This window comes from Trifolium pratense, linkage group LG1 (genome assembly GCF_020283565.1).
Source record: "Trifolium pratense cultivar HEN17-A07 linkage group LG1, ARS_RC_1.1, whole genome shotgun sequence".
Lineage (NCBI taxonomy): Eukaryota > Viridiplantae > Streptophyta > Magnoliopsida > Fabales > Fabaceae > Trifolium > Trifolium pratense.
The window spans coordinates 13,987,148-14,015,140 of record NC_060059.1 but is presented as its reverse complement, the minus strand read 5'-3'; the positions used below and the strand labels follow the sequence as shown (position 1 = coordinate 14,015,140).

Here is a 27,993-nt window from a genome sequence, read left to right as displayed (position 1 = left end):
AGTCAATCTAAGCTAGATTTTAACTCCTCTAATCTAGCCTTGATCTGACCCTGCAACAACTCCAATCGATTCAAATACACCTCAAGCTCCAAAATCCTCCGTTTTAACCATTGCTCATCCCTCGCCTCCCCAGTGGATAACATCATTGGCAACGCGCCAAGAGGCTCTACAGAAGCGTCATCCAACAATTCCTTCAACAATGGTGGGAAACAGGACCTCATGGTTTCCTCAATGAAGCCGTGTATACTAGTAACGTCGCCATAGTTCTGGTCATTTTTTGTGTTCACATCATCTGTTGTTAACCTCATACGTTTGTGCGGCCTTTTATCCATTTCTTCACAATCGTCAACATATTCATTCTTCATCTTAACATTGTCAATAAGATCAGGACTTTCAGAAACATGTCTTGATTCATCAACATCAAAAACATCATGGTCTGTGTCATTGCCCCAAATCTTGTGAGAAATTTCGAAAATGGCCTGTTCGTGTGGGATTTTGAAAGAAACCTGAACCTCTTTGCTTTTGTCCAAAACCATCTTGTGTTTTCTCTTTAACCTACGTAGTTTATCAACAAGCTGATTCTTATTGAAATATGTATTGAATTTAGGCATAACTTGATCGTAGAACGAAGCTACGTCGCTTTGAAGAGTAGTAGCTGTTCTTCCTTGCTGCTTGATGTAATCCAGATATCCCTTCAACAGTTCCATCTCGTCCTGCTTTGTCCATAGCCTCTGATATTGTCTAACGCCGCCTGAATACTTGTTATTGCGTTGTCTTGTCGAGCGTGTTGCTATAGTGGTAGCAGTAGAGGTGGTGGCAATGTTTGTGTCATCTGTGGGGGCAGGCAAGGCCACCGTCACAGCGGGGATTGCATCAGAAGCCTCAAGTGCATCATCAACGTCGCATGGACTTAGAAAATTGTTCTTTTCCTCATTATCCACATTCTCCAATTGGTCTTCCACATTGTCATTTTCATAGTTTTCATAGTCTGATTCTTCATTGTTAATGTCAAAACTTTCTTCTTCCTCTTCTTCTTCTTCTTCTTCTTCAGATGAGGAGGAGGAAGAGGATGAGGGTGAAAAAATCCAAGAAACCAATGGTTTCAACATTGTTGAGGAAAGAACATATTTTTCCTTTTCCGCATATTAGAGTATTGAACCAACCGTTTGTTTGTTGATGGTAGTTATGTATTTACTATGAATAGAATGTTTATCTATAATAATTTCTAATTGTAAATGGAGACAATTTATTTTCTCATGGTACATACACATCCATAAATTTTTAATTCATTAAAAGTAAGAATGAATAAAGGACAAAAAATAGTTATTGTACACCATAAAAATAAGGTGAACCGTATTATATTAGGTGTATGTAGTTGGTGTAACATAGAAAATTTGAAATCATATAAGAATAGCGTATAAAAATACACATAAAACAAGTTTTAGAGACAAAGAAACATGTGATGTCAATTAACATTTATTCTAAATGCGGGATGCATCCTAATTTAATTTAATGGCTGAACTCGTATGGTTATGACTCATATTGAAAGGGTTGTGCAAGAAACTAACCAGACGGGAACCATTTTAAAATATGGTTAAATTGATATTCAATTCATATAACGTACATGAATTGCGAATTTGATATTCATCCTTATAAATTTTATTGTCACATTTATTGTTTGATCGGGAGTCAAACCAAGATTATCTCCTCGAGAACAAGCTAGAAACCAAACAAAAAGTTTGGTGCTTATCAAAAAAAAAAAAAAACAAAAAGTTTGGTGCCGATTGATAACCATTTTGAGGTCAACCTGATTTATAGTGCACAAGTGATACAAATATTGCATAATGCATACATTTGTTTCAAACATTAGATCAATAAGTATCAGCAAAGATCAAGTAAGATATGGTGAGGGAAAATTGTGCATGTTAAAATTTTATCTTACTTTTGCACAAAAAAAAGTACCCCCAATTTATGCAAAAAGATTATTAAATCATATATTTTCATCACATTCTTTGGGAAGGAAATGCTTATGCGAATATTTTAATGAAGAGATCAGCTTATAACTTAGATAAATTAAGTGTTCTCCATCTAGACCCTCCTAGGTTATCCTCAAACTTATTAGTCGACACTCTTGGCGTGTCTTTTGTAAGTATGCAGTCCTCCCTCAAACTTACTAGTTAATACTCTTGACGTGTCTTTTGTAAGGATGATTAATGACACTCAGTTTAATAAATAGATTTCACAAGTAGTTCCATTAATCTCTGACTTGTGTCTAGCTTTCTCATAAATAGACAACAGATAGAGCATAGATAAATTGAGCAAACCTAATTTTTTTTTCCTCTTCCATTTTAGAAGTAAATCATCTTTTGTTCAATGTCTTCTATCATCAATCATGCCCTAACCCAACGACTGCATATTTTAAAGGGTAAAAGTTAAAATAAAAAAATTGTCTTAAAGAGCAATCAATTATCGAAATTACGGCATAACAAACCACATGATAGAATATGCCCTAGAGAAATCTTGTTTTCTTTGTCAATTAGTCTATTGGCTAGAAATTCACCTTTAAGGTGGATAAGTGGGATGTCTGAGGTTCGAACCTCAGCTCCAACATATATAATGCAATGTCCTACCAACTGAGTTAAATTCACGAGACTAGGGAAATCACATGGGCCGTACTTGGTCCAAATTACGTAAAGCCCTAATCCACACGGCATCTCCACATTCACATGATGCGTCATCATCTTATTCTTCTTATTATTTCAACCAACTGAAATCACACTCCAACTAACAACATAACAAACGAACAAACCCCGTGACCGTCACCACCGGTCACGCTCTTACCCTAACTCTCATGGCAGCATTCTTTCAAAACGGTGTCGTTTCACCCAAACAAGAATTCGTCCAATTCCAACCCGAATACGAAGAAGAAGAAGTTGAACAAGAACAATTCGACGAAGTTTTAGTCGAACCAGACGAAAACAACGAAACCGAACAATCACCTTCCTCCGCCGTCCCCACCGTCATACTAGCCTTACCAAACGCCACAGCAGCAACCGTCGTAACCGACTCGCCTGAGCCAAAACGAGACCAAATGGAAGAGAAGAACGATTCACGTAAACTGTTTCAGCGTCTTTGGACGGACGAAGATGAGATCGTAATTTTGCAAGGGTTTCTTGATTACAACGCGAATCGTGGATCGTCTTATCATAATGATACTGGTTCGTTTTATGATCAGATTAAGTCCAAGATTCAACTCGATTTCAACAAGAGCCAGCTTGTTGATAAACTCCGAAGGTTGAAGAAAAAGTATCGGAACGTTGTTCAGAAATTTGATTCTGGTAAGGAATTTGTCTTCAAAACTCCTCATGATCAAGCTACGTTTGAAATTTCACACAAAATTTGGAAAAACGTCGCTCCAATTGCTGTTGGCGTTCCTGTAGAAGACGATGAAGAAATTAGCCCTAACCCTAATTCAGCTCATATGACAACACCGGTCAAGAATGAGCTGATTATTGAGAAGAAAACCGCATCACGAAAGCGGTCACGAACAACAACTGATGAGAAGCGTGAATTGAATGATTCTTTAGGTTTGAATAATAAGGATAATCATAATAATTCTGCTAATAACAATAGTAGCAATGTTGATGATGAAAATGCTGATAAAAGTAATGTTAGTCATCATACACATAACATACCTGGATTGATTGAAGAGACTGTTAAGAGTTGCTTGACTCCGGTGTTGAAGGAGTTATCGAGTCGTAACACAATGGGGAGTCCTTTTGGTTTTGGGGGAAGAGGGTTTTCATTGGATCCTATGCCATTTAGTTTTATGAATTTTGGGAATGGCGAAAAAGTGCTGGATGACAAGTGGAAGAAGCAACAGATATTGGAGCTGGAAGTGTACTCGAAGCGATTGGAGCTGGTACAGGACGAGATCAAGGTTGCTTTGGAGGAGTTGCGATCGTCTTCCGGAGCTGGAGCTAGGGGAGGAAACAACCATCAATAGTTGATAGCATATATCTAGACACAGACTCAGTTAGTGATTTTTTCTTTTGCAGCTTTGGCTTTGTTTGTTAGTTTGGAAAGAATACAGCTTTGGCTTTTGATGATAATTGCATTTGTTTGCATAGAAACAGTTCAATAATATGTTCAATTTTTTTGGTTTAGTCTGTTGTAGAATTTTCTTGTACATTTACAGAGAGAATTCAGAATGCAGTGGATTGTATTCTGATGTGTTGTAAAACATGCAGTTGTGATTTGTGATAGATGAAACTCAAGGAGTTTACTTCATAGTTACTTGGCATTTTAATATCTAGGATGAATGTCTTTGCATTTTGTGTTTTCAGAATTTTTAGCAATGGCATTTTCTAATGTTCAACATTGGAAAATTATTTTTGATTATCTGTGATCAATTGTGGATTTTCTGATTATTAGTGTGGTCAATTGTGCATTTTAACATCAATCATTTTTTAATGTAGCATATAACTTTTGTACTTTATTTTTTTAATATAATATCGACAAAACTTAGATACGATACCATAAATGTTTTTACTGGTCTCCAATTACAACGTATACTATGATATCACTCCATTTTAAACGCTGTCAACTTTTGTTAGTTTAATCACATGTGGCCGCTAAATACTACCCAAATCGCCAGACAGAAACAAGGCAGCCACGACGTAACAAGGCTTGTGCTTCTGTATTCTTTTAATGTGTTGGTTCTCATCCCAAATCAACATCTTTACTATGAAATTGTGGTTCAGGAACTTCAATGGCAAGCTAAACTCCAACTACTCGACATTCTAAATCAAAACTAATGCATTTATTATTATTATTCCCTGTTTCATTCAACAAATCAAAATAAAACAAAACACTAGTTTTCTTTTTGTTATTTCATGAAATTGATTTGTAACTTTCCAGAAGGGAGCTACTCCCAAAGGACCAAAGCTCTTATTTAACGAGAATAGGTCAAATCTACATTGTAACTGAATCTTCTTACAATGACCCTGCAAATCTAGTCCCTTGAACCCTCCGACACGCTAGGATTCAAGACGAACCCACCCTGGATCATATTCGCTGCTAACATCACAATAAACCTCCGGCACAAACTTATTTTCAACAATTTCAAAACCAATGACTGGCGTTCAAATCACTGGTCGTGATTGTATAGTTCAGTATATCTCAAACGTAATCATCCACAATATCGATATGATACAAGAAAATGGGAAAGGAATTGACGAAGAGAAATGATAAATGTGTCAAACACGATCTTTTCTGTGCATAATATAGATGCTGGGCATTACGATCCCAGATAAACATCTAACATTGCCCATTTGGCATGTCAAGTTCTATTCACACCAACTATGTACAAGTTAATTGTAAAGACAACTTACAAAGCATTCTCTGAAAGAAAAGAAAAAAGTTATAAAGCACGACCATACTTTACACATGATATAAGAACCTAGTTAGCTAGTTCCATGCCATGGAACAAAACAACAATTTTTACGCTAATTCCTATAGCCCGTCAATGGCCGTAAAGAGAGCATAGCTCCAATTCAAGGAAGAGAGACAACGTAGCTCCAATTCGAATAGGAAGAGAGAAACAAAGGCACCTCAAACACAAAACAACTAAAACCCACAAACGCCACTATTGCTTCCCACAATCTGGAGTTTCTTGGGGTGAACGTGTTTTAACTTGGTAAACCTTCTTTACCTGCTTATGATGAGGTACTGCCCCAAATGCAGCTTCTTGACGCCTAGTATACATTCCATTTATAGGTGCTTTGTTATTCCAATTTGGAGATGGTCTTGGAGGACCTGTGTTCTGCACAAATCGAGGTTCTATATTGGTTGGTGGTCCAGAAGTTGGCAGCCTTGATGGCTTAGGTCTCAATCCTTCCTCCATTGTCAAAGCAGAAAACCCAGTCTTCACATTTTGGAACTGTTCTTGATGACGTGACCTATCTTGTATTCTAAAATTCCGTCTGTCCATCTGCCCACCATTAGATGAAATTGGATATCTATCTCTAGCCATAATGCCGTGGTGATTATGTTCTCCATGATAACTGTTTGTGTTCTCTCCATAATACTTTCCATATCCAGATGGTCCAGCTGATTGGAACCTGTTCGTTGTATGGCGATGTGGAGGTTGCTCCAACAATCCATGGGATGTATTATTCCATTTAATGTTAAGACTGTTCTTGACAAGACGATGAGCTGCTTCTCCTAATTGAGATCCAGTTATTGCTCCAGGTACTTGGGACCTGTCAGATGCATCACATAGACAAAAGTAAGGACGGGCATCTAGAAATTCACGTGTATAACTTGAAAGCCATTCAGAACTTTTCAAGCTCCTCGACATTGATTTTTCTAGAATTTACTTATGATTACTTCTCAATTATGGAAACAGATGGCAATGACTATGGAACATTAAACTTAATCATCAGGTATGGTTTGGTAGAGTCTTTTGTATGTTTGAAGCATAGGCAGCAAGAACATGAAATTTATACTATAGCAACTAGAGATCCTCAAAGTTTTATTCTCACCTTTCCCTTCCTTGCTGTCCCCGATCAACATTGTCTTCATGCCACAGTACTGGAAAAGGTTTGATATCAGTGTCTTCTAATATCTGCAAATAAAAACAATGCCAAAGTAAGTGGGGTCTGTATAATATAACTGGTCCAGGAAGGGAAGGAACATAAGGGATCAACATTTATTTTTATGAGTGTGTCAAAAAAAAAAAACATTTATTTTTATGAGTGAAACATAACATTAGGCCAAAATATAGATGATTCCATCCATGCCAACTATCTTAGCCTAGTTAGTTCCGCAATTAGGTAAATGAATAATTAACACTCACAGAACTCCATTCACTGGATGAAGTATGAACTATGAACCAATAAACTGTAAGTTTTTTTTTTTCTGAACAAATCCAATAAACCTTAAGTAGGATGCTAAGTGTGGATAGCATATACAAACCTTTTTGGGCATTACTACACCATCAGGAGGTTTTGGGATGTGTCCATGTCTAGAAGGATTAAGATACGTGATATTTCTGAAATTCAAGAACATTCAGTATGAGTCCACACCAAAGATCATAAAATATTAGGCGAGTATAAAAGAAAAAACTTACAGGACTTGATTACTCTCGATATCTGGCAATCCATCAATGGGAGAAGGTACAATAGAGCTCAAAACATTTCTCTCACATGCCCAAAGATATCCATTCATCCCACCACTGCTAACAAATAAAAGAGATAACAAAACAAGCATATGAGCCTCGTAAATATCTACGGATATTCATGAATGATGAGTGATGACCATTGACATTCACCAACCTAGCATTTTTGTCAATTGGTGAAACAAATCTTTGATGAATAGGTAATTGGCCATAAACTTTGTAATACAATAAAATATGTGAAGCCAAATCATGTGCACGGTTGACATAAAGCAAATTAAGCATCACACTATTTCGAAGCTGTTCGTCTTCCTGCATCTAACAAAACGGAAATTTAGCACTAAAGACACAACTAAGAATCTTGAATGCTCTGTCAAAAAAAAAAAAAAGAATCTTGAATTCTTTTGCTTTTAAACATGACAACACTTCAATGCATCTCACAGTTACCTTTCCATTTGAAACATCTATTGAAAAGTAAAAAAGATCCAAAACAAAAGCTTCCAGCAATTGGAAACAAAAATACAACAAAGGAATAATTAACACCTCTTAATGTAACTCTTTTTATGATTCAAGAGTTCCTATAAAATAAACAAATAATCTCAGGAGAGAAACAACTCTGATTTGTTTGCAGAATCCTTAGTTCTGCATAATCCTAAACATCAAAATATTCCTGGTGGATTGCAGAAGAATCGGCAGGCTTAGTTTTACAGCTTATTATAACATTTAACAATCCCTCCTCTCCTCTCCCCTCCCCTCTCCCTTCCACACACCCAAACAAAACTTACCGTTAATGTGTCTTCAAGCTTCCTTGTGGCAGCGAGCAATTTCCTCTCATCAATAAATGGCAATTTGGCAACACCCTGAAAAGAATCCCCAAAAGTAGTTTATAAGATCAACCTTAATCTTTGGTTAATTCATAAACAGTTTGAATGCATAAAAAGCACTATAATACCTGCCATGCAAACCGTTTTCCATTCATTTCAATCTCAAAATCTGTCGAAAGGGTATCCATGTAATACCAGAATACGAAACTATGTAAAATATAGCAGAATACAAATTTAATAGACAATTTATCTCACCAGCAGGATAGAAGTGAAAAATAGGTGATGAAGGATCGGTCATCAAATCCCTATACTTTTCAGGCAGTGCATTTGAACTGTAACAAAATTAGTATCAGCAAACCATATATAGCAAAGCAGTATAGATCTAAGGACAGGAAAGAGGAAGAACCTTGAAGCAGGTAGGACCCCCATAAGCTGATCAAATGGTTTGAATGGCTCTCCAGGGGAAAATATTATTTCTAGATCAAACAGATCTTTAAGATCAGAAGCAAAAGGAGCATAATGATATGGGTAGTACCTGGAAACACAATAAAAGTCAATAGAGAGAAAAATGAACAATGATTATGCGTGGCAATTCAACTAAAGCTAAAACGAAGGAGACACTCCTAGAAATTCACAACAATTATCTAAAAGCAACTCAGACAGAAAAGACTATATCCTAGTCATCAAATCAATCTAGTCTACATTATGTTTGGGAGTAGCACACAGAAGTTCACACACAATAGAAAGATGCTGGACCTGTTATGCGCACCAAGCCATTTGCCAAGTCACACTCACTTAATCATTTAATAAAATTAAGAAAAAAAATAATGAATAAATATTTCCAACATCTTGTCATCCTTTGAGTGGAGGATTTTGATAGAATTTATATCAGAATAATTACAGAAGAAATAAATTGACGGAAGAATGAATTGTATTGCCGACACAAATGAAAGAATGACAGAATACTTGAAACCTAGGTAAATTTGAGGAACCTGGAACCTCCATAAACCAACTCCAGAAATCTCAACTAACTCCTTTTTCTGTTTAATTCCTCCTTTTAATAATAGCTTTGGTCCCAAATTGCTATAAACTAACTATTGACAGTTGCAATTACAACAACTTCAGTAATCCCCTCTTTATCCTAACTACTTATCTATTTCCGCTTTCATAAACCTGTCCAATAGGAAGATTATTCTATCACATTATAATATTCAGATGCCATAATACACGCCTATCCATTGTACTAGGATATCTTTAAGCAAAGAAATAATCATAAAGACAATTAAACATTAACATTCAGTCTAACAGCTTCTTAGACCTACAAAAGGTCCGAGTAGTTGGACTTGACCTTCCGAGAGAGCAACAGTGGGATAACTTCACCGTTTTCCGAATATGTGTTTACAAGAGGAGTTGTCCACCAAAATTTGTTACTAACAGTATATCATGTCATGCATGTAAACTTACCAATCTACCAAGTCAATCATGAAAAACGAAGCAATTGGTAACTAACCATTGTCCCATAACTAATAAATAAAAGTATCACTAACCATTTCCATGAACATACACCATTATAATAATACTGGCAAACCCAACAAAGGCCTTCAACATATTTCAAAACCTACAAGGACAACAAAGACAATAATGCAAATTTTTATTTTTCAAAAGCCAGAAATAATAAGAATGAGCAGGATAATTGTCACAAAGAAGATAAATATTCAAAATCAACAAGTCCATCTACCAATAATAAGAATTTGCATGAAGCGTAATCTGAATCCAACATTGGATTTTTGTGAAATATATATCCAGCAAAAAAGTTGTAATTAGGTAAAAGATTGAATTTGGTTTACACCAGTATCAACTGATCTAACCCATACGATGGCAACATATTCACATGAACAGACTCCCATTTCTCCTTTGGAACAAAGGCAGACGGTAAGAACACAATTTCAAGACCACCTAACATGGATCGCTATCAAAGATACAAGTGGTTTATGAATGATTTTTAACTCTTAATTTTATGTATAGCACAGCCCCTCATGCAACGGCTCATTGGATTTGAATTTGGTTTACACCAGTATCAACTGATCTAACCCATACGATGGCAACATATTCACATGAACAGACTCCCATTTCTCCTTTGGAACAAAGGCAGACGGTAAGAACACAATTTCAAGACCACCTAACATGGATCGCTATCAAAGATACAAGTGGTTTATGAATGATTTTTAACTCTTAATTTTATGTATAGCACAGCCCCTCATGCAACGGCTCATTGGATTTGAAGTGTGTCCACGCACAAACACGCCTATCTTTTAGCTTTTTATTTGAAGAATAAGGTGGCAAGGTTCAAACTCCAGACCTCTTGGTCATGGATTCTTTGATGCCATGTTACGAATCAGCTACTCAAAAAGCTGAAGCTATTAGGTGAAAACATATGGTTTAAGAATGGTTTATAACTCTTTATATGATATTTCTAATAATATATTAGAGTCGGTCCAATACATAAGTATGCAATGTGATCCAATAACAGTAAATAATTTGACAAGGTTGATTATTTGTAAGTAAGAAAAATGGATAGAACTTACTATATCTTTCTTAATTTTATCAATCTCCTCCGGACTTGATACGCCAAACTTTTCAACATAATACCTTTCCTTGTATCCAGGCTCCCCTAACTTGACCTGAGAAAATAAGAAACATGTAGTTCATTATGAAAACTTTGCAACAATTTCTAGATTGCTCGTGTCACAAACAAGTTACCCTCCGTGCATGTTTGGGATTCACCAATAGAATTGCTTTGGCAATCCAGAAAAATTATACTGGTGAATAGAATTGCTTTGGCAATCCAGAAAAATTATACTGGTGGAGTTCCGAAACATGCTGCAGAAAGTCAACAACATAAAAACTAAATTTAGCCAAGAAAATACAAAAATATTCTGGCAATAAATTTTAATACTGAACCTTGTCGGAAAATGAGGGTCGTGGCTCTTGAAGCATTACTCCTCTTGCCCTAGCTTTCATCTCTTCATTGTTTTCTGCCACCTATAATTATAGTAACGACATATCAGGAAGCAACCTACTATATAATATTGTATGAAAGTAACACACAATCCATGTGTACAATTCAAAAATTAATTAGAAAGCAAAATACCTGCTGAATTCGAACTCGTTTCTGAAAGATTTGATCTTCGTGAAAAGCGACAGATTGGATAAAATATTCCACTCTATCTAAGAAAACCTGGGAGGGATAAAGATATTCACAATTCAACACTTTTTGAAAAAAGAAGAAACACCAAATTGACGATATAAGAGTTATATCCAAAGTACAATATAAGCAACTGAAGAAGTGAACATATCATTGTTGAAGACTGTATAAGAACACATCGCAACCTAATGACATTTTGGCAAACAAAAATGATACGGGATTATAAAAAGATTACCTCGCCAGCATAAGTAAGATAGCCACCCATGGCAGTAAATTCCTTCCTATATATATGCATCAGTAAATTTATTGCTCCCTGAAATAGAATAACGAGTACAACATTGACAATTAGGTAGGAAGACAAATATGCAGTGGAATAAAAAGGCATAACCAAAGCATGTTAAGACCCACATAATATACATATAGTAATAATAAGGAAATGGCAATGCCATATTTTCTGTTTCAAGTACAGGTTAGTGTACCATGGTGCTTGCCAGATGCTTACCTCCCTGATCTCTAATGTTGGCATATGAGGAAGAAAGTCATTGCCGACAAAGAAGCACAGAAATACAAAATCATCCACTACTCGTTCAAAGTCAATCACAAAAGGAGGGTTGGGAATCTCCAATTCATATTGCAAATATTCACGAAGCACCCAGATGTTAAGAAACTGTGAATACCACGAATTAGTTTAAAGTTAAAAAAAATGTAAAATGAAGATTCAGATCAGCATGCTGGATTCTAATCCTCCAACCTGATATTTTTTCTTGTGAATTGGGCAATCCTCAGCAGTATTACCGTCCTCAGTTTTAGTTTCCGGCTTACCGTGACAATCAGCTGCGAAATGGCCAACTTGGCCACACATAAAACACCTATCATGTTGTCCAGGTAAAGTAATTACCTGTCCATCAAGCAATTAATCATTTTATACTGTCCATCGATATCAATGAGATAACAAAAACATCTGAGCAATTCACACATTGGAAACTAACCTCCCTCAATATTGAGAAGTGAACCTCATGGGTAGCTAAGGAGAGCATAATTAAATCAGCATCCTGGTTTGATGATCATATAATTTCATGCAAAAATCAAGGAAAGGAGAAAAGCACCATAAAAACAGATAAGATGAATATTCAAATTAAGGTAAAACTCACCAATCCATACAAACAATGTCGAGTATTCGGATTGAAACCAGGAACATTACGTTGTAACCGGATGTATTCCATTATTTTATGTTCTCCCTCACCAGGAACATTTGAATCAGAAAGTATAACCTTCAAATAATTAATCATCCAATGCAGCCCGTAAATAAATATATACAGACAAAGCCTCCTGAAAGCCAGATGTATAAGGGAAAAGAAAATAGATGGGATTACTCCGCAAGAAAGGAATCATCCCATCTTGAAGGGATCAATCGGCGTAAAGAGTTAATAGGATGCGGTTTCAATGGCACCTTTATATCTTTCCAGGCAGGGTTGCGGTTCAATCTAGTCTGTACATAATACTGAAGAGCCACTGACAGAGTTGCCATAAATTTAGTACCAGGGGTAATGACATTTGAGTCTGAAGTCTCAGGCTTGTCTTTAGGAGACAAAAGTGTTCCCTCATCTGTGAATTCTTTCCTCAACCTTTCCTCTTCAGCTTCCTACAATATTTACACATGAGGACAGTAAATCCATCTGAAAAAACTACAAGAACCTTGAAAGCATGAGCATATTAATATTCTTACAGCCTCAGCTGCATCTTTTGCAGCTCGGAAGCGCCGAGAACGTTGTTGATTCATTTTTGCTCTTGGTGCAACACCATCTGCAGATTTCAAAGTAAGGAAACAATAGACAAAAGCTGGCAGGGCAAGAAAAGTAAATGTGAGTGTGACAAAAAACACATGAAGATGGACAGAGGATTTATGCTGTGGGATACATTGTAGCCTTCCGAAAATTGGAAGTGTGAGTTTTTTGCTCAAAAAAAAAAGGATGTCTTAGTATGGAAAGATTTGCACTGAGTTTAAATCTTAAGACTTCAAACCATATTGTCGCCGGTCTAGTTAGAAGCAAAAAAATTAAGACATGACATCCTGTGGGAATGTTGATACACCCACCTAGTTAAGGCAATGTTTTAAATACCGGACCGAATCAGCCGGTTCAACCGATTGAATCAGGAACCGGTCAGTTTACTAGTTGGTTAGACCACAGTGGTACTGCGGTCTGGTTGGACCGGATTGAACTGGGCCTGAACCAGTTGAACAGCAATTGGTTCAACCGAATTTTTTTTGTTTTTTTTAGCAAGTTAAACCAATTGAACCAGGATCTGGAGGTCTCACTGTTTGATCCCCAGATCAGTTTTTAAAACATTGCTTTAATGTGATTTCTAGGTTATGACATAAAGTTCTAACTTCTAATATCCCTAGGGTTTAACATAAAAAATATGCCACCTCCACAACTAGTGATGTTAGCATGTTACAGAACAAAGAAAAGACCACTACATCATAATATAATCGTACTCATACCAGTTGCAAGGTAGAGAAGCTTCCTTGGACGAACCAACGAAAATAGATGGTCAACATAATCAAATATCGACTTAAACACGTCATCATATGTAGCTGGTGCTGCCTGCATTTATAAAATCAATTAATCATAACAATGCAATTGCACCAAGGGTCTACTTGGCAAGCATAATAAGTTAGCTTATAGTTCATACATCTAAACAAGACTTGGTTGGTAACATTTTTTTCTCACGAGCTTGTATCTTATTTTTACTAGCTTATAGCGTTTTCTCATAATCTAATTCAAGTAGCTTATAACTTATCATTTTTTTCTCTCAATTTACCTCTATTATACTATCTAAAAAAATTTAAATATTAATTGAAGATATATTTTTCATGTCAATTCATATTTATAAACTAATTTTAACTAACACAATTAACTAAATCAGATAGTTTATCCGCTACCAGCTAAGTTTTCATTTCAGCTATAAGTTAGCTTATCAACTATTAACTAATTCACTTCCTGGGTGGGATGGGTAGCTCAACTGGTTAAGCTAGTTGAGCTAAGGGTTAAGGAGTTGGAGGTCCAGGGTTCAAGTCGGAGAAAAACTAACATAACATTGTAATATACTGCGTAACAATTTGCTTATAAAAAAAAAAAAAAAAAAAAACCTAATTCACTTCCCAACAACATCACATAAATTCACATCAGATCACTATATAATAACACCTAAATCGAATTAAATTAAGAAAATTGTTAGCAAAACTTGAAACAATAAGTTGAAACTGGGAAAAAGAAAGAAACGAGGTGAAGAGAAGAATGTTGCTGCTACTGCTACATACCTTGCCATCAGGGTGAAAACAAGGGTGAATGATACCGTTCATGTCCAAGTACAAGTTGTCGAACTCCATTCCGTTGGGATTAGGTTTAGATGCATCAATAGGTAACGGAACACCGTCGTCGGTGACGGTTGGTTCATCTTCAAGTACGTCGGCGATCGAGAGTGGGTAACGGTCGGCGAGCCATCGGTAAAAAGCTGGAACTCCCATAGGTTTGGGAACGACGAAATGAGAGAAGAATCGTTACGAGTTGTTGTATAGTTACTGTTGCTTCATTCAATTTGGCTCAGCGATTCCATCATGCTCACATTAATTAGCTATCGGTTACAAAATAGTACTATCAGTATCACCTAAACTCACATCATTTACAAAAACAGAAAAATATGAAAGGTCTCTGATCTCTCACTGTACCATTGAGACTCGTCAGCTTATGTGAAAATGTGATCTCTCACCGTTCAAACTCATTATTACGGGTAATTTGTGTCGTGGAATCCACTAATTTTCACTTGTTTCTATCTCTCTTCAATGGAGGAATAACAAACAAGGAAACTCAAATTCCATTATTACGGATTTGAATTTGGTGTTGTTGAAAAAGCACACAGTTTCACGCTGTTGTGCATCTTAGCCGTCTAATCAATTATTGATAGATAGATTATTTGATGATTATTTTATTTGTATTTAATCTAAGATGTCTAATCAATAATGAGCGGATGAAATACACAATAGCGGTGAAACTACATGCTTTTTCGAGAGCACCAAATCCAAATCTCATTATTACACATGAGATGATCTAATTTTTTAAAGTCAAAATCATTTCATTCTATTGAAATTAAAATTATTATTAGCACAAGAGTATTTGGAAATTTTGGAGGATTTTTAAATTAATCGTTACTTTTTATATATATATATATATATATATATATATATATATATATATATATATATATATATTATTTAGCAATTAATCGCCTAAAAATTTCATCTTTAAGGTGAATTAGTGGAATATGTGGAGTTCGAATCATGATCTGGATCGAATATTTCGGGTGTTTGCCATAATTCTATTAATACATCTCTCTCGATCTAATATTTGTCATAGATGTTTAGCCAATGAAGAAACTATTTTGCATTGTCTGCATCACTGCACTGAAGTTGTTTGGATATGGAAGACTTTTAGCTATCAGAATGTGGCTTCCTTTAGTGAGATGAACTTTAAGATTTGGTCGACAAATCATTTGAAGGGTTCAGATATTTATGTGTTTGTTGCGGGACTTTGGTGGAATTTGAGGGCCATAAACATAGTGTGTGTTGGCAAAGAATCGATCATATTGTTCAAGATTGTGCTGGAAGTGCATAAGCTTACTTCAATCATTGCTTCTTGTTTTCCTAGTCCAATTGTTGGTAATAATCCTACATAACTTGGCATCCTACGCGCGAGGAGGGTTATATTTTCAATGTGGATGGATGTTATTTGAGTATATGGGCGTAGAACTGTGTTTGGTGGCCTATTATGGCGAGGAGACGTCCGGTGAATCATTGATTTTAGTTAGAATTTTGATAGTATGGATAATACTTTCATTGAACGTATAGTGACTTATCATGAGTCGAGACTTGCTAGAGACATGAGATTTGCAAGAATTTTGTGTTATTCGAATTATCAAATTCTTATCGACCTCATCTTGAAGGATTATAGCACATTATGAAAATCCCACGAAGTACTTTTAGAACAATGACTTCTAACATTTTTTTCAATTTCACTCCTCGAGACCTCACTAATGAGAGGTCGGCCAGGAAACCACTATGAGGCAACCAAAGAGTTGTCCAAAAGTCATTATCAATTTTTCAACCAATATTATAAGTAGATGCTCTAAAGTGACGTAATATTACCCCTCTATAAATTTGAACTAGTTTAAAAATCATGATTTCTAAAATCTCAGACACAACATCAACCTGGTTACTCCTGAAACCTCTCAACTTGTAAGACTAATGATTTAAATTTATGAACTCAAAATAGCAAGTCATTCATCTATAGTGTGAGGTGTGATGAATGCCACCTCGATCATCTTTAATTGTAGTTTATATAATCATAAAAATGTAACTTAAAAAATAACCGTGCAAAAAATGATACCTTAGGTTGGCCGAAAGACAAGACTACTAAAGCTCTTTAGACCTCCAACAAATTTTTATTTTTTAAATAAACAAATATGTCCCCATATACATACCAAAAGATCCCATATGGTAAAATCTGCTTTAGGTCATATTCAGTATTAAAAAAGAAATAATGTTTGTGTTTTTCTTTTATAAATTAGGACAAAAAAAGAGTTTTTTCTCTTATATTTTATTTTAGGACGAAGGGAGTATAAGACGGAAAATATGAGTATATATTTGAAAAATAGTGAATTATTTGGTACACATATTATGGATATGTACCGGTACATTTGTTGAGGTAGATGATTCTTATTGGTTTATAAATAATATTTATTACTTTTTTAATACTATTAAATACTATTTATGTTCAATGACAATCATCCATCTAAATTGTATACCGCTACATATCAACATAATATATGAAAAAAAGGAGTGTTCCCATTAAAAAAAGGAAAATGCTAAATAGTGCCCCCGGGGCACTAGTTAAGGATACAAATATAGAAGTTTTATCTCGTAAATTGTGCATTCAATGTTTTAATGATGTGAAAAGTTATTCTCTCTCATCATTAACTTTATCATTTATTTCCTTTTTTAGTATGCTTAACTAGTGCCCCAGGGGCACTGTTTAGCATGACCCTTAAAAAAAATCTCAACTTTAACTAACATTTTGTAAGACGAAAAAAAGTAGGAGTAGTACTCATAAGAGCATCCACAATGGAGCTCCTCAAATTTGAGTATTTAACTGGGTCCTACGTGTACACATCACTCATTTATTAATAGTACCTAATAACTACTTAATCCCTCCAACTTAGCACCTCTTAAAAAGTTCTAAATCGATCCCCCTAATAACTCTATTTCTCATTAATAATACTACATCTTTATAAGTAAGTCCCACAAAAATATATTATAATAAGGTCAGAGAGGATACCTATTTGAGAAGCAGTACTTATTAAATACTAAATAAGTTTTGTTCCAATAGTAGTATCTAATAAGTAGATACCTATATAAGTACCACTAATAAGTACTACCATTGGAGATACTCTAAGTCCCTTGGTGTGGTACGAAAAGTCAAAGGCAGCGTGACAGAATAATACTGTACGATGATATGAGTGAATGAACCAGGAGCATAAAAATGGGAAAATTCAACGCTAAACCCAATGAAAACCACGCAACACATACAACATTTCTTTTTTCCTTTTCCAGATACTCGCCACGTGTCTTTCCTTTTCTACAATTACAATTATTACAACACCTCAGTCTCGTCTTTGTTTTCATTTTCAACTTACCACAAGAGAATAACACGCTCTCAACTGTTAACCTATCTCTCACAATTTCCTCTTCTAAACGTTTTTCATTAATCTCTTATTTTACTATCAATTCCTAAAATGGCGGAACACAAGTCAACCATTGCAAAAGATGTCACTGAAGTAAGTTACCAGCACGGACACTAACACGTTGAAACCGATAATACTTTGACAAATTCACACAATTCAATAATGTAATCATATGTATCACGCGTCGTGCCTGACACCGAGACACACGTCTAATTTGAGGAGTGTTTGTGAGATCAATACGACTCTTTTTTTTGGATCCATGTGACCAAACATTCTTTCTAAGAATATGTTTATATAGTTTTTCTTCATTTTTATTGCAATGCACAGTTGATTGGAAAAACTCCACTGGTATATCTCAACCATGTTGTGGATGGTTGCGTTGCTCAAATTGCTGCCAAGCTAGAAATGATGGAACCTTGCTCCAGTGTCAAAGATAGGTATGTAGGTTTCTTCTTTCTTAGATTTGAAATATTTTCCTCTAAGATTCTCTTGATTTGTTGATTGATTGTAGTAATGTGATTGATAGTGTTATTTGTAATGTTGATTAAGAGATTGATTCCAATTGGTTTAGTTTATTGGATTTGATTATGAGATCATTTTATTTGACATTGTTGGACATGTAGTTTTGGTGTTGAAGTTGCATTATTGATATCCATGCCTGTATTCTGTTTCATGCCAATTGCCAAAAGATCTATTCGACTATTCTGAATTTTTTTTCTTAGGTAGGCGAACGTTAGCTAGTGAATATGCTTGTTTTCAGGGTTTGAACTCCGGACCTTCTTAAAGCTCACCAATCATACTACGTACGTGGGACCTGTATGTTTCTGTGTTGATAATGATATATAATTCTTTAATTTGATGCAGGATAGGATATAGCATGATTGCAGATGCCGAGGAGAAAGGACTCATTAGACCACAAGAAGTTAGTTTTCCTTCTTGATATTAAAGCTTCCTTCTACTCATTCTTTTGTCCAACTTTTGCAGCTGCATTAAGAAAATTGTTATTTAATTTTAATTGATAATCATTATCACTCTCAAATTTTAAAATGTTTACATAGATTGGTTTTTTGAGGTATTTAGAGAGACTATTGATTATCAAATTAAAGATGAATTCTCAATGTTTATAATTGTTGATCATTTTGTAGAGTGTCCTCATTGAGCCTACTAGCGGAAACACTGGCATTGGTTTGGCATTCATGGCAGCTGCTAAGGGTTATAAACTTATCATAACCATGCCTGCTTCAATGAGTCTTGAGAGAAGAACCATTCTTCGCGCTTTTGGTGCTGAGTTAGTTCTTACAGATCCAGCTAAAGGTATGAAAGGCGCTGTTCAGAAAGCTGAAGAGATACTTGCAAAGACTCCTAATGCTTATATTCTTCAGCAATTTGAAAATCCTGCAAATCCAAAGGTATATTAGTTGCACCAATGTGCTGTTTTTAGAGAATCATTTGGTTGAAGTGAATTAACTAACTCATTCTCTTCCACCTGACCTACTTTTAGGTTCACTACGAAACCACGGGACCAGAGATATGGAAAAGCTCTGGTGGAAAAGTCGATGCCCTCGTTTCTGGTATAGGGACTGGAGGTACAGTAACAGGTGCCGGGAAATATCTGAAAGAGAAGAACCCTGATATTAAGGTTAGGCTTTTGAATTTGTAACTGTATGTTATTAGTCATTACCCTCTATAAATTTTGCAAGTTTTGTATTCTTTCTAATATTCTCCTTGTTTTGCTTACAAGTTTTTTCTTTTTTGTTTTCCTCAGCTATATGGCGTTGAACCACTTGAAAGTCCAGTATTGTCCGGAGGGAAACCTGGTGAGTCTGACATATTTATTATCTATTATTATTGTAAGTTTCATTCATATCACTGGTTAAGTTTCATTTATATCATTTGTAAGGTTTTTTCTTTTAAATCACCATTCGCAAATCCGATTTCTAATTCCTATATTTAGAGGCACATAAACTGTCACTGATTGTTACTGCCTTGATGATTATATGTACTTGTACACAATATGCACACTTGACAAGTTCTTGTAAAAACATGGATTCTGTCTGATACTTACTACTGAACGTGTTTTTTTGGAATTTAAAATGGTATTGATTATGATTTTCCTTCTCACCTTTGCTCCCACATTCTATCAACAAGAAGAAAAAGTTGGATTTTGTGCATAACTTATCACTCTTTATTTTGTACATTGTTCTGTATTTGTATATAGACATATCAAATCTCTTCCCCTTATATGCATAATTTCTCTGACGAATGCGCGATATTTTCCATGTTCAAGGCCCTCATAAGATCCAAGGAATTGGTGCTGGCTTCATCCCTGGTGTTCTGGATGTTGACTTGCTTGATGAAGTAATCCAAGTAAGGCGTGAATCTTTTGAGATATATTTGCAGTTAAAAATATATTTTTTGTATAATAATTTGATGTACTCCCTTCAATAGTAAAGTTGATGTAAAAATATGTAGCAGTACTTTTGATTAACTTAAGAGTATGTGGTCCATGAAGTGTCTGTCAGCTCAACGTTAAAAGCTTGATTTTTTAACATCAAGGGACATAGTTCAACTCCCTCGGGGAAAGTTGTAAACCGACTATTAGTGTCACTTTAATTAATAATAATCTCTCGTTCCCCAATTTTGTAAACGAAAACAACTTATGAGTATGCAGACTGTTGAATTATCTTTTTCCCTCTCTACTAGGTGACACCACATTATTAAAATTTATGTACTTACAATTCATCCTTCGGACCGATCAAAGTACAATAATTCATTTGCTATGAAAATGCATGTTTTAATTGTTTAAGGCATGTTAAATATCCATATAATCTATTTGTTCTACACCCTATAGTCCATAGATCAATGGCAATTCTTATTTTTGTGCTTTTGTAGATATCTAGCGAAGAAGCTATTGAAACTGCTAAAATTCTTGCATTAAAAGAAGGTTTGCTGGTAAGTTATCATTTTGAGTTACTAGTATCATTTGAACCGTCTTTCCATTTTGCGTGTTTAAGCGAAAGGGGGAAGAAAAATAAAATTCTAATGATACTTCAATTTTATTGGTGAACTTCTGTTGCAGGTGGGGATATCATCAGGTGCTGCCGCAGCCGCTGCAATTAAGATTGCAAAGAAGCCAGAAAATGCTGGAAAACTCATTGTTGTAAGTTTGTTATCTGTTCATCTAGTTTTAAACATTCTTCTAAAGGTAGCTTAGATATAATCAATGGTACTTCTTATCTAATGTTTTCCTGAGCAATCTCCTCGAGTGCATAATAACCGGCTCATTAGCATTTTCCTTTAAATGAAATGCTTAAAGAGTGTCTGGAGGCACTCATTAGCATTTTCCTTATACTATTCTAGCACTAACAGGCTCATTGGATACATAAATAGGTTGTTTTCCCGAGCTTTGGAGAGCGTTATCTATCATCTGTGCTCTTTGAATCTGTGAAGCGAGAAGCGGAGAACATGATCTTCGAGCATTGAACTTACATAGTAAAAACCATTTGAATTAATTTTTTGCTTCTCAAATTTGAAGTGGGAGGCAATGGTATTATCTCATGTTGCAGTTTGTGTTTGAACCATCAGATGTGCCTTTTCAGTTACTCATCTTTGTAAATTCAAATTCATTAATGCTGTTAGAAATGTGCGTTTGAAATAATGGGAAAGGAAATCTGGAATTTTAGCAAAAGGGATTCATTGTCACATTTTAAGTGTGGAAAAATGGAGAATTTTGGGTTCGAATTTCGGTCTCTCTAATAATGTTTCTGATAGTTATCAATTGAACTACATTTACGGCACATCTGCCTATTTTTTCGTTGTGTAAGAATATCCAAACAAACTTATAGCAAGAGTCTCCATTTTTTAGCCTAAGTTAAAGGTTATTATTTTTTTTGTGTGTATTAGTCAAAATAAGATATTAATAATTTTTTTTACAAATCTTAGTCCAACTAGTAAAAATGCCAAAATTGTTATGTCAGTTGCTCTGTGGATATGGTTCGAATCCGGCTCTTCCACTTATGTGTGCGAGTTTTTAATACACAACCGAGTGTAGATCCTCTATTGCCTTTTTTCTCGTGCTCTCTCTATCATGTCCATATAATATGTCTACCTCTCATATTTTTTTCTCTCTCTTCATCACCTCTTTTTTTTTTATTTCTATCTCCTCGTACACACAAAACCTTCCGGAAGCAATGCTGCCGGTTGTGGGAAGTAGCATCCTCTTTAAGATTTTTAGGAAAAAAATTTAGTTAAGGTGTAGATTTTAATTATTATTTTGGTAAATTAACATATTCTCCGTGTACAATTGCGAAGACTAATTTCAACAAATATTTTTTTGATATGTTTAAGCAGAGATCATATCCTAGAGTAGACTAAATGGAAAGGACTAAAAATATTGTAAAAGTAAAATAAAAACTAAAATGTTAATTGAAATTAAATTAAAAGACTAACAATATTTATCCAATAATTTTACATGATATCTTTTGGATCTTCCGTCAGAAACAAAGATAGCTTTTGGATTTTAGCTAAAGCCAAAAAGTCTAATCTTAATCTAATACACAAGGGCAAGCTTAAACTTCCTGGCAACTTTTCAACAATCTGAAACTGTCATTGAAGACACACAACTGATACAAGTGAAGTTCCAATCTCCTTAATTTTGTTCTTTTGAGTTTTATAATGTTTTCTTTTGCTGTTGGTTTCTCAAAGGAACTAAACAAACAAACTTTTGCAGGCTTTGTTCATCAGATAACATGGAGCAACAATTTGCAATCAAGAAAGATGTCACTGAAGTAATATTTTCTCTTAATAACTATTTTTTTTTTTGTGTAACTACTTTCTTATCATACCCTACCATGTTAGCTTTATTTTTAATCTTCATGTTTGGTTTTTCTAAAAAAGCCAAAGTTAATAATTAATCGTTAATATTGATTAGTAATTTTCTCCTTCATCGGTACTTCAACACAAACCTTTTTACACCTGGACTCCTTAAAATTTAGCTCAAACCAGTTGAGCTACTCGCCCCACCCAAAAAAATATTGATAATTAACCAAGACATTAGACTCAAGTGGTTAATGAGCTCTCTAGGACAAACCGTTCGGGAGAACCCGAGTTTGATTCCTGGTGGGAACAATTTTTGGCAAGACTTTACTTACTTCGCGGCCGAACTCTGGATTATCGGACCCTTTCCTCGGGAACTAGAGGGTTAATATAAAAAAAAAAATATTACTGATAATTTTGTTGTTTGGTTTATTGTAAAGTTAATAGGAAACACTCCATTGGTATATCTAAACAACATCACTGAAGGGTGTGTAGCTCGTATTGCTGCTAAGCTAGAATACTTGCAATCCTGCTGCAGTGTTAAAGATAGGTATGGAAATGGAATTCTTTAATTTCACAAACTACAGTTGTTTTTTGAATCGTAAGGTTTTAAGAATCTTAATTAAATAAGAATCTGTAATGATAATTTTGTTGTTTTCACTCAGGATAGCATTGAGTATGATTGAAGATGCCGAGAATAAAGGCCTCATTACACCTGGAAAGGTAATTAGTCATCTTAGATATCTAGGTTTTCTTACCGGACTTTCGTAAGGTGAGGATCACAATCACCTGAAGTCTGAGTTCACGCGGTTTCATCTGGTTTTCCAAAGAACATAAAAAGTAGTTTTTCTGCGTATAATAGAAACCGGAGGGAGTACCATATTAGGTTTTCATATTGGGTCTAACTCTCCTTTATAAACTCTTTTAATAAGGTCTTATTTATTTCCAATGTGAGACTTGAGTTTTTTCCGATACTCAAACATGTAATAGTTAAGCCATGCACTTCTACACATGAATTTCATATGGAAAATTGTGTTATTCACATAAAATTTCCTATGTTATTGCTTATAATGTTAGGTGCATGTTCAGCCAACTATAGTATTATCCATATTGTTGAATGTATGATCTAACTTTAATCTTTTTAAACAATGGTTGAAAAGACTGTTCTTGTTGAGCCAACAAGTGGTAACACCGGCATAGGATTGGCGTCCATAGCAGCACTGAGGGGCTATAAACTTTTAGTGACTATGCCATCTTATGTGAGTCTCGAGAGAAAAATTATATTGCGAGCTTTTGGAGCCGAGGTTTATCTGACAGACCCTGCCAAAGGAGTTGCTGGAGTTTTTGAGAAAGCGGACGAGCTATTAGCGAAGACGCCTAATAGTTATAAGCTCGATCAATTTGAAAATCCTTCCAATCCACAGGTATTATCATAATTCATATTGCCTAATTTGGTTCATGAGTTGAAAAAAATGTAGCCGATTAATTTGTCAACGTTTTAGATTCATTACGACACGACTGGCCCTGAGATTTGGAGAGACTCTGGAGGGAGAATTGATGCTTTGGTTGCAGGGATAGGAACTGGAGGAACAGTTACAGGTGTTGGGAAGTTCCTCAAGGAGAAAAACTCAGAGATCAAGGTTGATTTGCTTACCATGCATACTTTTTGTTTTGAGATTGAATATGTGAACAAGTTTTTGTGTTGATTTGTTTATATTTATGCTAACTTTAGATTTATGTTGCTTTTCCCCTCTAGGTATATGGTGTAGAACCATCTGAAAGTGCAGTTTTGAATGGAGGAAAGCCGGGTGATTTTACAACTCTGAATTTTCTTTTCTGGTCTTTATGATTTGATATTTGCAGTTTTGAAATGTATGCGACAAATCCTGTTAGATTGCTGACTTAGCTGTTTTTTGGAAGTTCAAAGCTGCACTTAGTCCCCTTGTTGATTACTCCCTCCGGCCTTAGATTCATTGGATAACTAATGTATCTGGTATATAATTAAGGTCAGATACATTAGTTATCCAATGAATATGAAAAGTGGAAATTTGCTTATAATTAAGGCCGGAGGGAATATTGGTTTTTCTTGTAATGTTGCTACTAAATATTCTTGTTATTCATTTGAATTGTTATAATTTATATTTTTTGGTAAGGTGTCATCATATATAAATGTGAGAATTTTATTCTTCTGATATTTAAGCAAGTTCTTAGATAATCACTTAAGTCGCTTTACCGATTAATTTTTCCATTTGCATACATATCAAAGGAAAACATCAAATCCAAGGGATTGGTGCTGGTATCGTTCCGCCTATCTTGGAAGTTGATCTCCTAGAAGAAGTTATTCAGGTAGTTTGCAACACTAATACATTGGTATTCAATTGTCAATTATGATGCAGAAACTAGTCTTTTCCTTCATATATATGATAGTGAGGAATATTAATTATGAATCTTTAATTCTTGAAATTTATGAAATATATCAACAATGTTTCCAATTCTAGATGCTAATACAAGGGATTCTATTTTGACCAACAAGGTTATATTATAAATTACAGATTTCAAGCGAAGAAGCTATAGAAACTGCTAAGTTGCTTGCCTTGAAAGAAGGTTTACTGGTATGGCATGATTCATAACTTATGATTCTTGTTAATGGCTTGGCTTTGTAGTATTTTACTTTCACTTATTTGTGTTATATAAAAACTCTTCAAATATGTTGCTGTGAATATGCATATTTTAACATTATTTGAGTTGAATGGATATGCACTCACCATATTGTCAGTTTTACACAAATTTTACACAGTCATCCAATCATATCTCACCGTATTGTCAGTTTGTTATGTTGTTTTCTAAAATATATCAATAAATTTGCACATATTGACGTACGATTTGATAACAGTGTAACAAAAAATTACATTTGCAGTCCATATGCGTTACACTCTTATTATATTGCCTTAACTACACATTTGGTCCCTTACGTTTATTTTAGGTTTCAATTTGGTCCCTTACGTTTAAAAAGTATCAATTTGGTCCCTTACGTTTATTTTAAGTTTCAAGTTAGTCCTTTCCGTTAGTTTTGTCACTAACACCGTTTGAACAGTACACGTGTCAGCGTGTCCAAGTGCCACGTGTCAGTCCACGTATGCAAATTGACTGCCACATGTGACAAAATTGACGGAAAGGACCAACTTGAAACCTAAAATAAACGTAAGGGACCAAATTGATACTTTTTAAACGTAAGAGACCAAATTGAAACCTAAAATAAACGTAAGGGACCAAATGTATAGTTAAGCCTATTATATTTCATGCTGATTATATGAATGTCTTTTGAAGATGGGAATTTCATCAGGAGCTGCAACAGCAGCTGCAATAAAATTAGGGAAGAGACCAGAAAATGCGGGAAAGCTCATTGTTGTAAGTTTACGATCCTTAATAAGTTTATTCGATTCGATGCAACATTATGAAATGATTATGATCTCTTGGCTTATACAAATAATGTTACTTATGAATCATTGTTTTGCAGGTGATTTTTCCTAGTTTTGGAGAGCGTTACTTGTCTTCGCCACTTTTTGAATCCATCAGGCATGAAGCTGAACAAATGACACATGACTGAAGTGCATAAATTGCTGAAATAAGTGATTCATTCTCATTCAAGCTCTACTGGCACAAGCTGTGGTCTATAATAATGTTGAACAATTATATTTTGATTAAAACTTTTGTTGAATAATGTTTGGACTGACAGTGCAATAAGTGTCTATGCAGTATATGAATTAGGGTAGAAATACTCATGTTTGTTACCAGGTTGACATAAAATTATTCATAGGTATGAATGTTCCTTGGAATAAAATAATTTCCAACATCATTTAATAAAATTTGACATGTCATGTGTTTTAAAACACATCACATGTGTCAGTATACTATTGGATGCATTTATAAAATAATTTTATACCGACAGTGTATATAAATTAAATTCTTTTAGATAACTTCTAATTTTTTTTTGTTACAAAGCTAAATGTGAAAGAAAAAGAAAAACTATTCTCTCATGAAGAGAGTCCCTGTAGCGTCTGCATTGAGGTACAAGAGGCCAACCGGAGGAGGGGTATGGATTAATATATCATCATTTGAAGAAGCACCCAGTTTTGCTAGGAAGTCAGCACATTGGTTGCCCTCTCAGAGAGTGTGACACAAAGAGATGGTACCTTGTAACAAAATATCTTTAATATTCTGAATAAGAACAGCATAGACATGGTAAGAAGAGGAGGTGCTTTGGATGAGATTTATGCAGGTAAGTGAGTCGGTGTAACAAGATAACTGATTGAAACCCAAGTCTTTAGCCAGTTTCAATCCATGGAATATAGCGCTGAGCTAAGCGAGAAGAATGTCAGCGGAGCCTGAAATGAAACCCGAAGCTCCAGCCAAGTACAAACCATCGTTGTTCCTGATGACACATCCGAAACCAGCTCTAGCTGGTGTCCCCGAACAGCTGCCGTCAGCGTTGAGGATAATTCCCGAGAAATTATTATTATTCCATTTAACAAATCGGTCTGTTGTAGCATTGTTGTCAGTGGAAGGGAAGCTAACCTTTAGAGTTTCAACCATGTTGTGGATGTTAAAAGAAAGGCGAACAGGAGACCAAGTTTCATTGCTCAAACACATTAAATTTCTATGTCTCCAAATCCACCATATGCCAGCTGAAAAACTGCGACTTCGAGGGCTAAAACATCCCTCTTTGAGCCAATCATGAGGGGAGGTAGATGTGAAGAAATTGTCGGGGTAAAACCCATGCTGAGCCAAATAGATCGAGAGAAATTGCAGTCTCTAACACAGTGGAGAAAGGATTCTTCATGGTGCCCTCAACGAGGACAAGTAGGGGAGAGAGCCATGTTTCGATGATGAAGCAACATAAGGGTAGGGACACTGTCATGACAGGCGAGCCAAATGAGGAACTTGATTTTCTCCGAAACTTTTAACTTCCAAATCCAAGACCAAGTGTGAGGGGATGGTTGAACCTGTTCCGTGCAGGTCAAGATCCAATCATAGCCACTTTTAGCGGTGTAGACACCATTCTTATTGTTAGACCAAATAAAAGTATCTTAAATTTGGTCATTAAAGATGGTGTGAGTGTTGTTGATGATGTCGAGAGCCATATGTGGGAGATTAGTATACAAGATTTGAGAGTG

At 35.2% G+C, this 27,993-nt stretch overlaps 5 protein-coding genes across 9 annotated transcripts; 3 read left to right on the top strand and 2 right to left on the bottom strand.

Moving 5' to 3' along the window:
- Window positions 1-2: 2 nt before the first annotated feature.
- On the bottom strand, window positions 3-2,738 carry LOC123888796 (probable transcription factor At5g28040). The gene is made up of 2 exons (XM_045937981.1): window positions 2,492-2,738; window positions 3-955 (listed from the first exon to the last, which is right to left on the bottom strand). Exons 1-2 carry the CDS (start codon window positions 2,736-2,738, stop codon window positions 3-5), a joined length of 1,200 nt encoding a protein of 399 aa, XP_045793937.1.
- LOC123903094 (probable transcription factor At3g04930) lies at window positions 2,727-4,309 on the top strand. Its single transcript, XM_045952976.1, has one exon. It carries the CDS (start codon window positions 2,852-2,854, stop codon window positions 4,004-4,006), a length of 1,155 nt encoding a protein of 384 aa, XP_045808932.1. The 5' UTR covers window positions 2,727-2,851; the 3' UTR covers window positions 4,007-4,309.
- Window positions 4,310-5,237: 928 nt separating this feature from the next.
- Window positions 5,238-15,027, bottom strand: LOC123903093 (5'-3' exoribonuclease 4-like). 4 transcript variants are annotated; one of them, XM_045952975.1, is made up of 22 exons: window positions 14,529-15,027; window positions 13,710-13,812; window positions 12,933-13,009; window positions 12,657-12,848; window positions 12,358-12,477; window positions 12,196-12,258; window positions 11,958-12,104; window positions 11,709-11,873; window positions 11,442-11,519; window positions 11,153-11,239; window positions 10,963-11,043; window positions 10,587-10,682; window positions 9,549-9,619; window positions 8,408-8,536; window positions 8,257-8,333; window positions 8,130-8,170; window positions 7,963-8,037; window positions 7,338-7,489; window positions 7,133-7,237; window positions 6,979-7,054; window positions 6,546-6,628; window positions 5,238-6,263 (listed from the first exon to the last, which is right to left on the bottom strand). In XM_045952975.1, the coding sequence occupies exons 1-22, from the start codon at window positions 14,733-14,735 to the stop codon at window positions 5,648-5,650; spliced, it is 2,841 nt and encodes a 946-aa protein (XP_045808931.1). In that variant the 5' UTR covers window positions 14,736-15,027; the 3' UTR covers window positions 5,238-5,647. The 4 variants fall into 4 exon arrangements, with proteins under 4 accessions (XP_045808931.1, XP_045808929.1, XP_045808928.1 ...); XM_045952973.1 differs by having other exon boundaries at window positions 7,338-7,495; window positions 14,529-15,017; XM_045952972.1 differs by having other exon boundaries at window positions 7,133-7,240; window positions 7,338-7,495; window positions 14,529-14,970.
- Window positions 15,028-17,831: 2,804 nt separating this feature from the next.
- LOC123903087 (cysteine synthase) lies at window positions 17,832-21,745 on the top strand. The gene is made up of 10 exons (XM_045952965.1): window positions 17,832-18,097; window positions 18,332-18,441; window positions 18,869-18,926; window positions 19,150-19,413; window positions 19,506-19,643; window positions 19,770-19,821; window positions 20,292-20,371; window positions 20,897-20,956; window positions 21,084-21,164; window positions 21,395-21,745. The coding sequence occupies exons 1-10, from the start codon at window positions 18,056-18,058 to the stop codon at window positions 21,485-21,487; spliced, it is 978 nt and encodes a 325-aa protein (XP_045808921.1). The 5' UTR covers window positions 17,832-18,055; the 3' UTR covers window positions 21,488-21,745.
- A 636-nt stretch (window positions 21,746-22,381) lies between these two features.
- LOC123903088 (cysteine synthase-like) lies at window positions 22,382-26,730 on the top strand. Of its 2 annotated transcripts, XM_045952966.1 has the most exons (11): window positions 22,382-22,635; window positions 22,734-22,791; window positions 23,260-23,369; window positions 23,485-23,542; window positions 23,980-24,243; window positions 24,322-24,459; window positions 24,576-24,627; window positions 25,086-25,165; window positions 25,372-25,431; window positions 26,147-26,227; window positions 26,337-26,730. In XM_045952966.1, exons 2-11 carry the CDS (start codon window positions 22,753-22,755, stop codon window positions 26,424-26,426), a joined length of 972 nt encoding a protein of 323 aa, XP_045808922.1. In that variant the 5' UTR covers window positions 22,382-22,635; window positions 22,734-22,752; the 3' UTR covers window positions 26,427-26,730. The 2 variants fall into 2 exon arrangements, 1 of the variants encoding a protein (XP_045808922.1); XR_006807821.1 differs by lacking the exon at window positions 26,337-26,730 and having other exon boundaries at window positions 22,479-22,635; window positions 25,353-25,431; window positions 26,147-26,203.
- The last annotated feature ends 1,263 nt before the right edge of the window (window positions 26,731-27,993 follow it).

Excerpts from the sequence above, each read along its gene's own strand:
- LOC123903094 (XM_045952976.1), top strand. The coding sequence starts at position 2,852 with ATGGCAGCATTCTTTCAAAACGGTGTCGTTTCACCCAAACAAGAATTC.
- LOC123903093 (XM_045952972.1), bottom strand. The coding sequence starts at position 14,735 with ATGGGAGTTCCAGCTTTTTACCGATGGCTCGCCGACCGTTACCCACTC. Across the intron at positions 11,044-11,152 it reads AACGAGTTCGAATTCAGCAG|GTGGCAGAAAACAATGAAGA; the intron begins GTATTTTGCTTT and ends CTATAATTATAG. Across the intron at positions 10,683-10,962 it reads GACCCTCATTTTCCGACAAG|GTCAAGTTAGGGGAGCCTGG; the intron begins GTTCAGTATTAA and ends TTATTTTCTCAG.
- LOC123903087 (XM_045952965.1), top strand. The coding sequence starts at position 18,056 with ATGGCGGAACACAAGTCAACCATTGCAAAAGATGTCACTGAA. Across the intron at positions 18,927-19,149 it reads GACTCATTAGACCACAAGAA|AGTGTCCTCATTGAGCCTAC; the intron begins GTTAGTTTTCCT and ends ATCATTTTGTAG. Across the intron at positions 20,372-20,896 it reads TGCTTGATGAAGTAATCCAA|ATATCTAGCGAAGAAGCTAT; the intron begins GTAAGGCGTGAA and ends GTGCTTTTGTAG.
- LOC123903088 (XM_045952966.1), top strand. The coding sequence starts at position 22,753 with ATGGAGCAACAATTTGCAATCAAGAAAGATGTCACTGAA. Across the intron at positions 22,792-23,259 it reads TCAAGAAAGATGTCACTGAA|TTAATAGGAAACACTCCATT; the intron begins GTAATATTTTCT and ends TTTATTGTAAAG. Across the intron at positions 25,166-25,371 it reads TCCTAGAAGAAGTTATTCAG|ATTTCAAGCGAAGAAGCTAT; the intron begins GTAGTTTGCAAC and ends TATAAATTACAG.
- LOC123888796 (XM_045937981.1), bottom strand. The coding sequence starts at position 2,738 with ATGACGCATCATGTGAATGTGGAGATGCCGTGTGGATTAGGGCTTTAC. Across the intron at positions 956-2,491 it reads AGGGCATATTCTATCATGTG|ACCAATTGGAGAATGTGGAT; the intron begins GTTTGTTATGCC and ends ACAATGTGGAAG.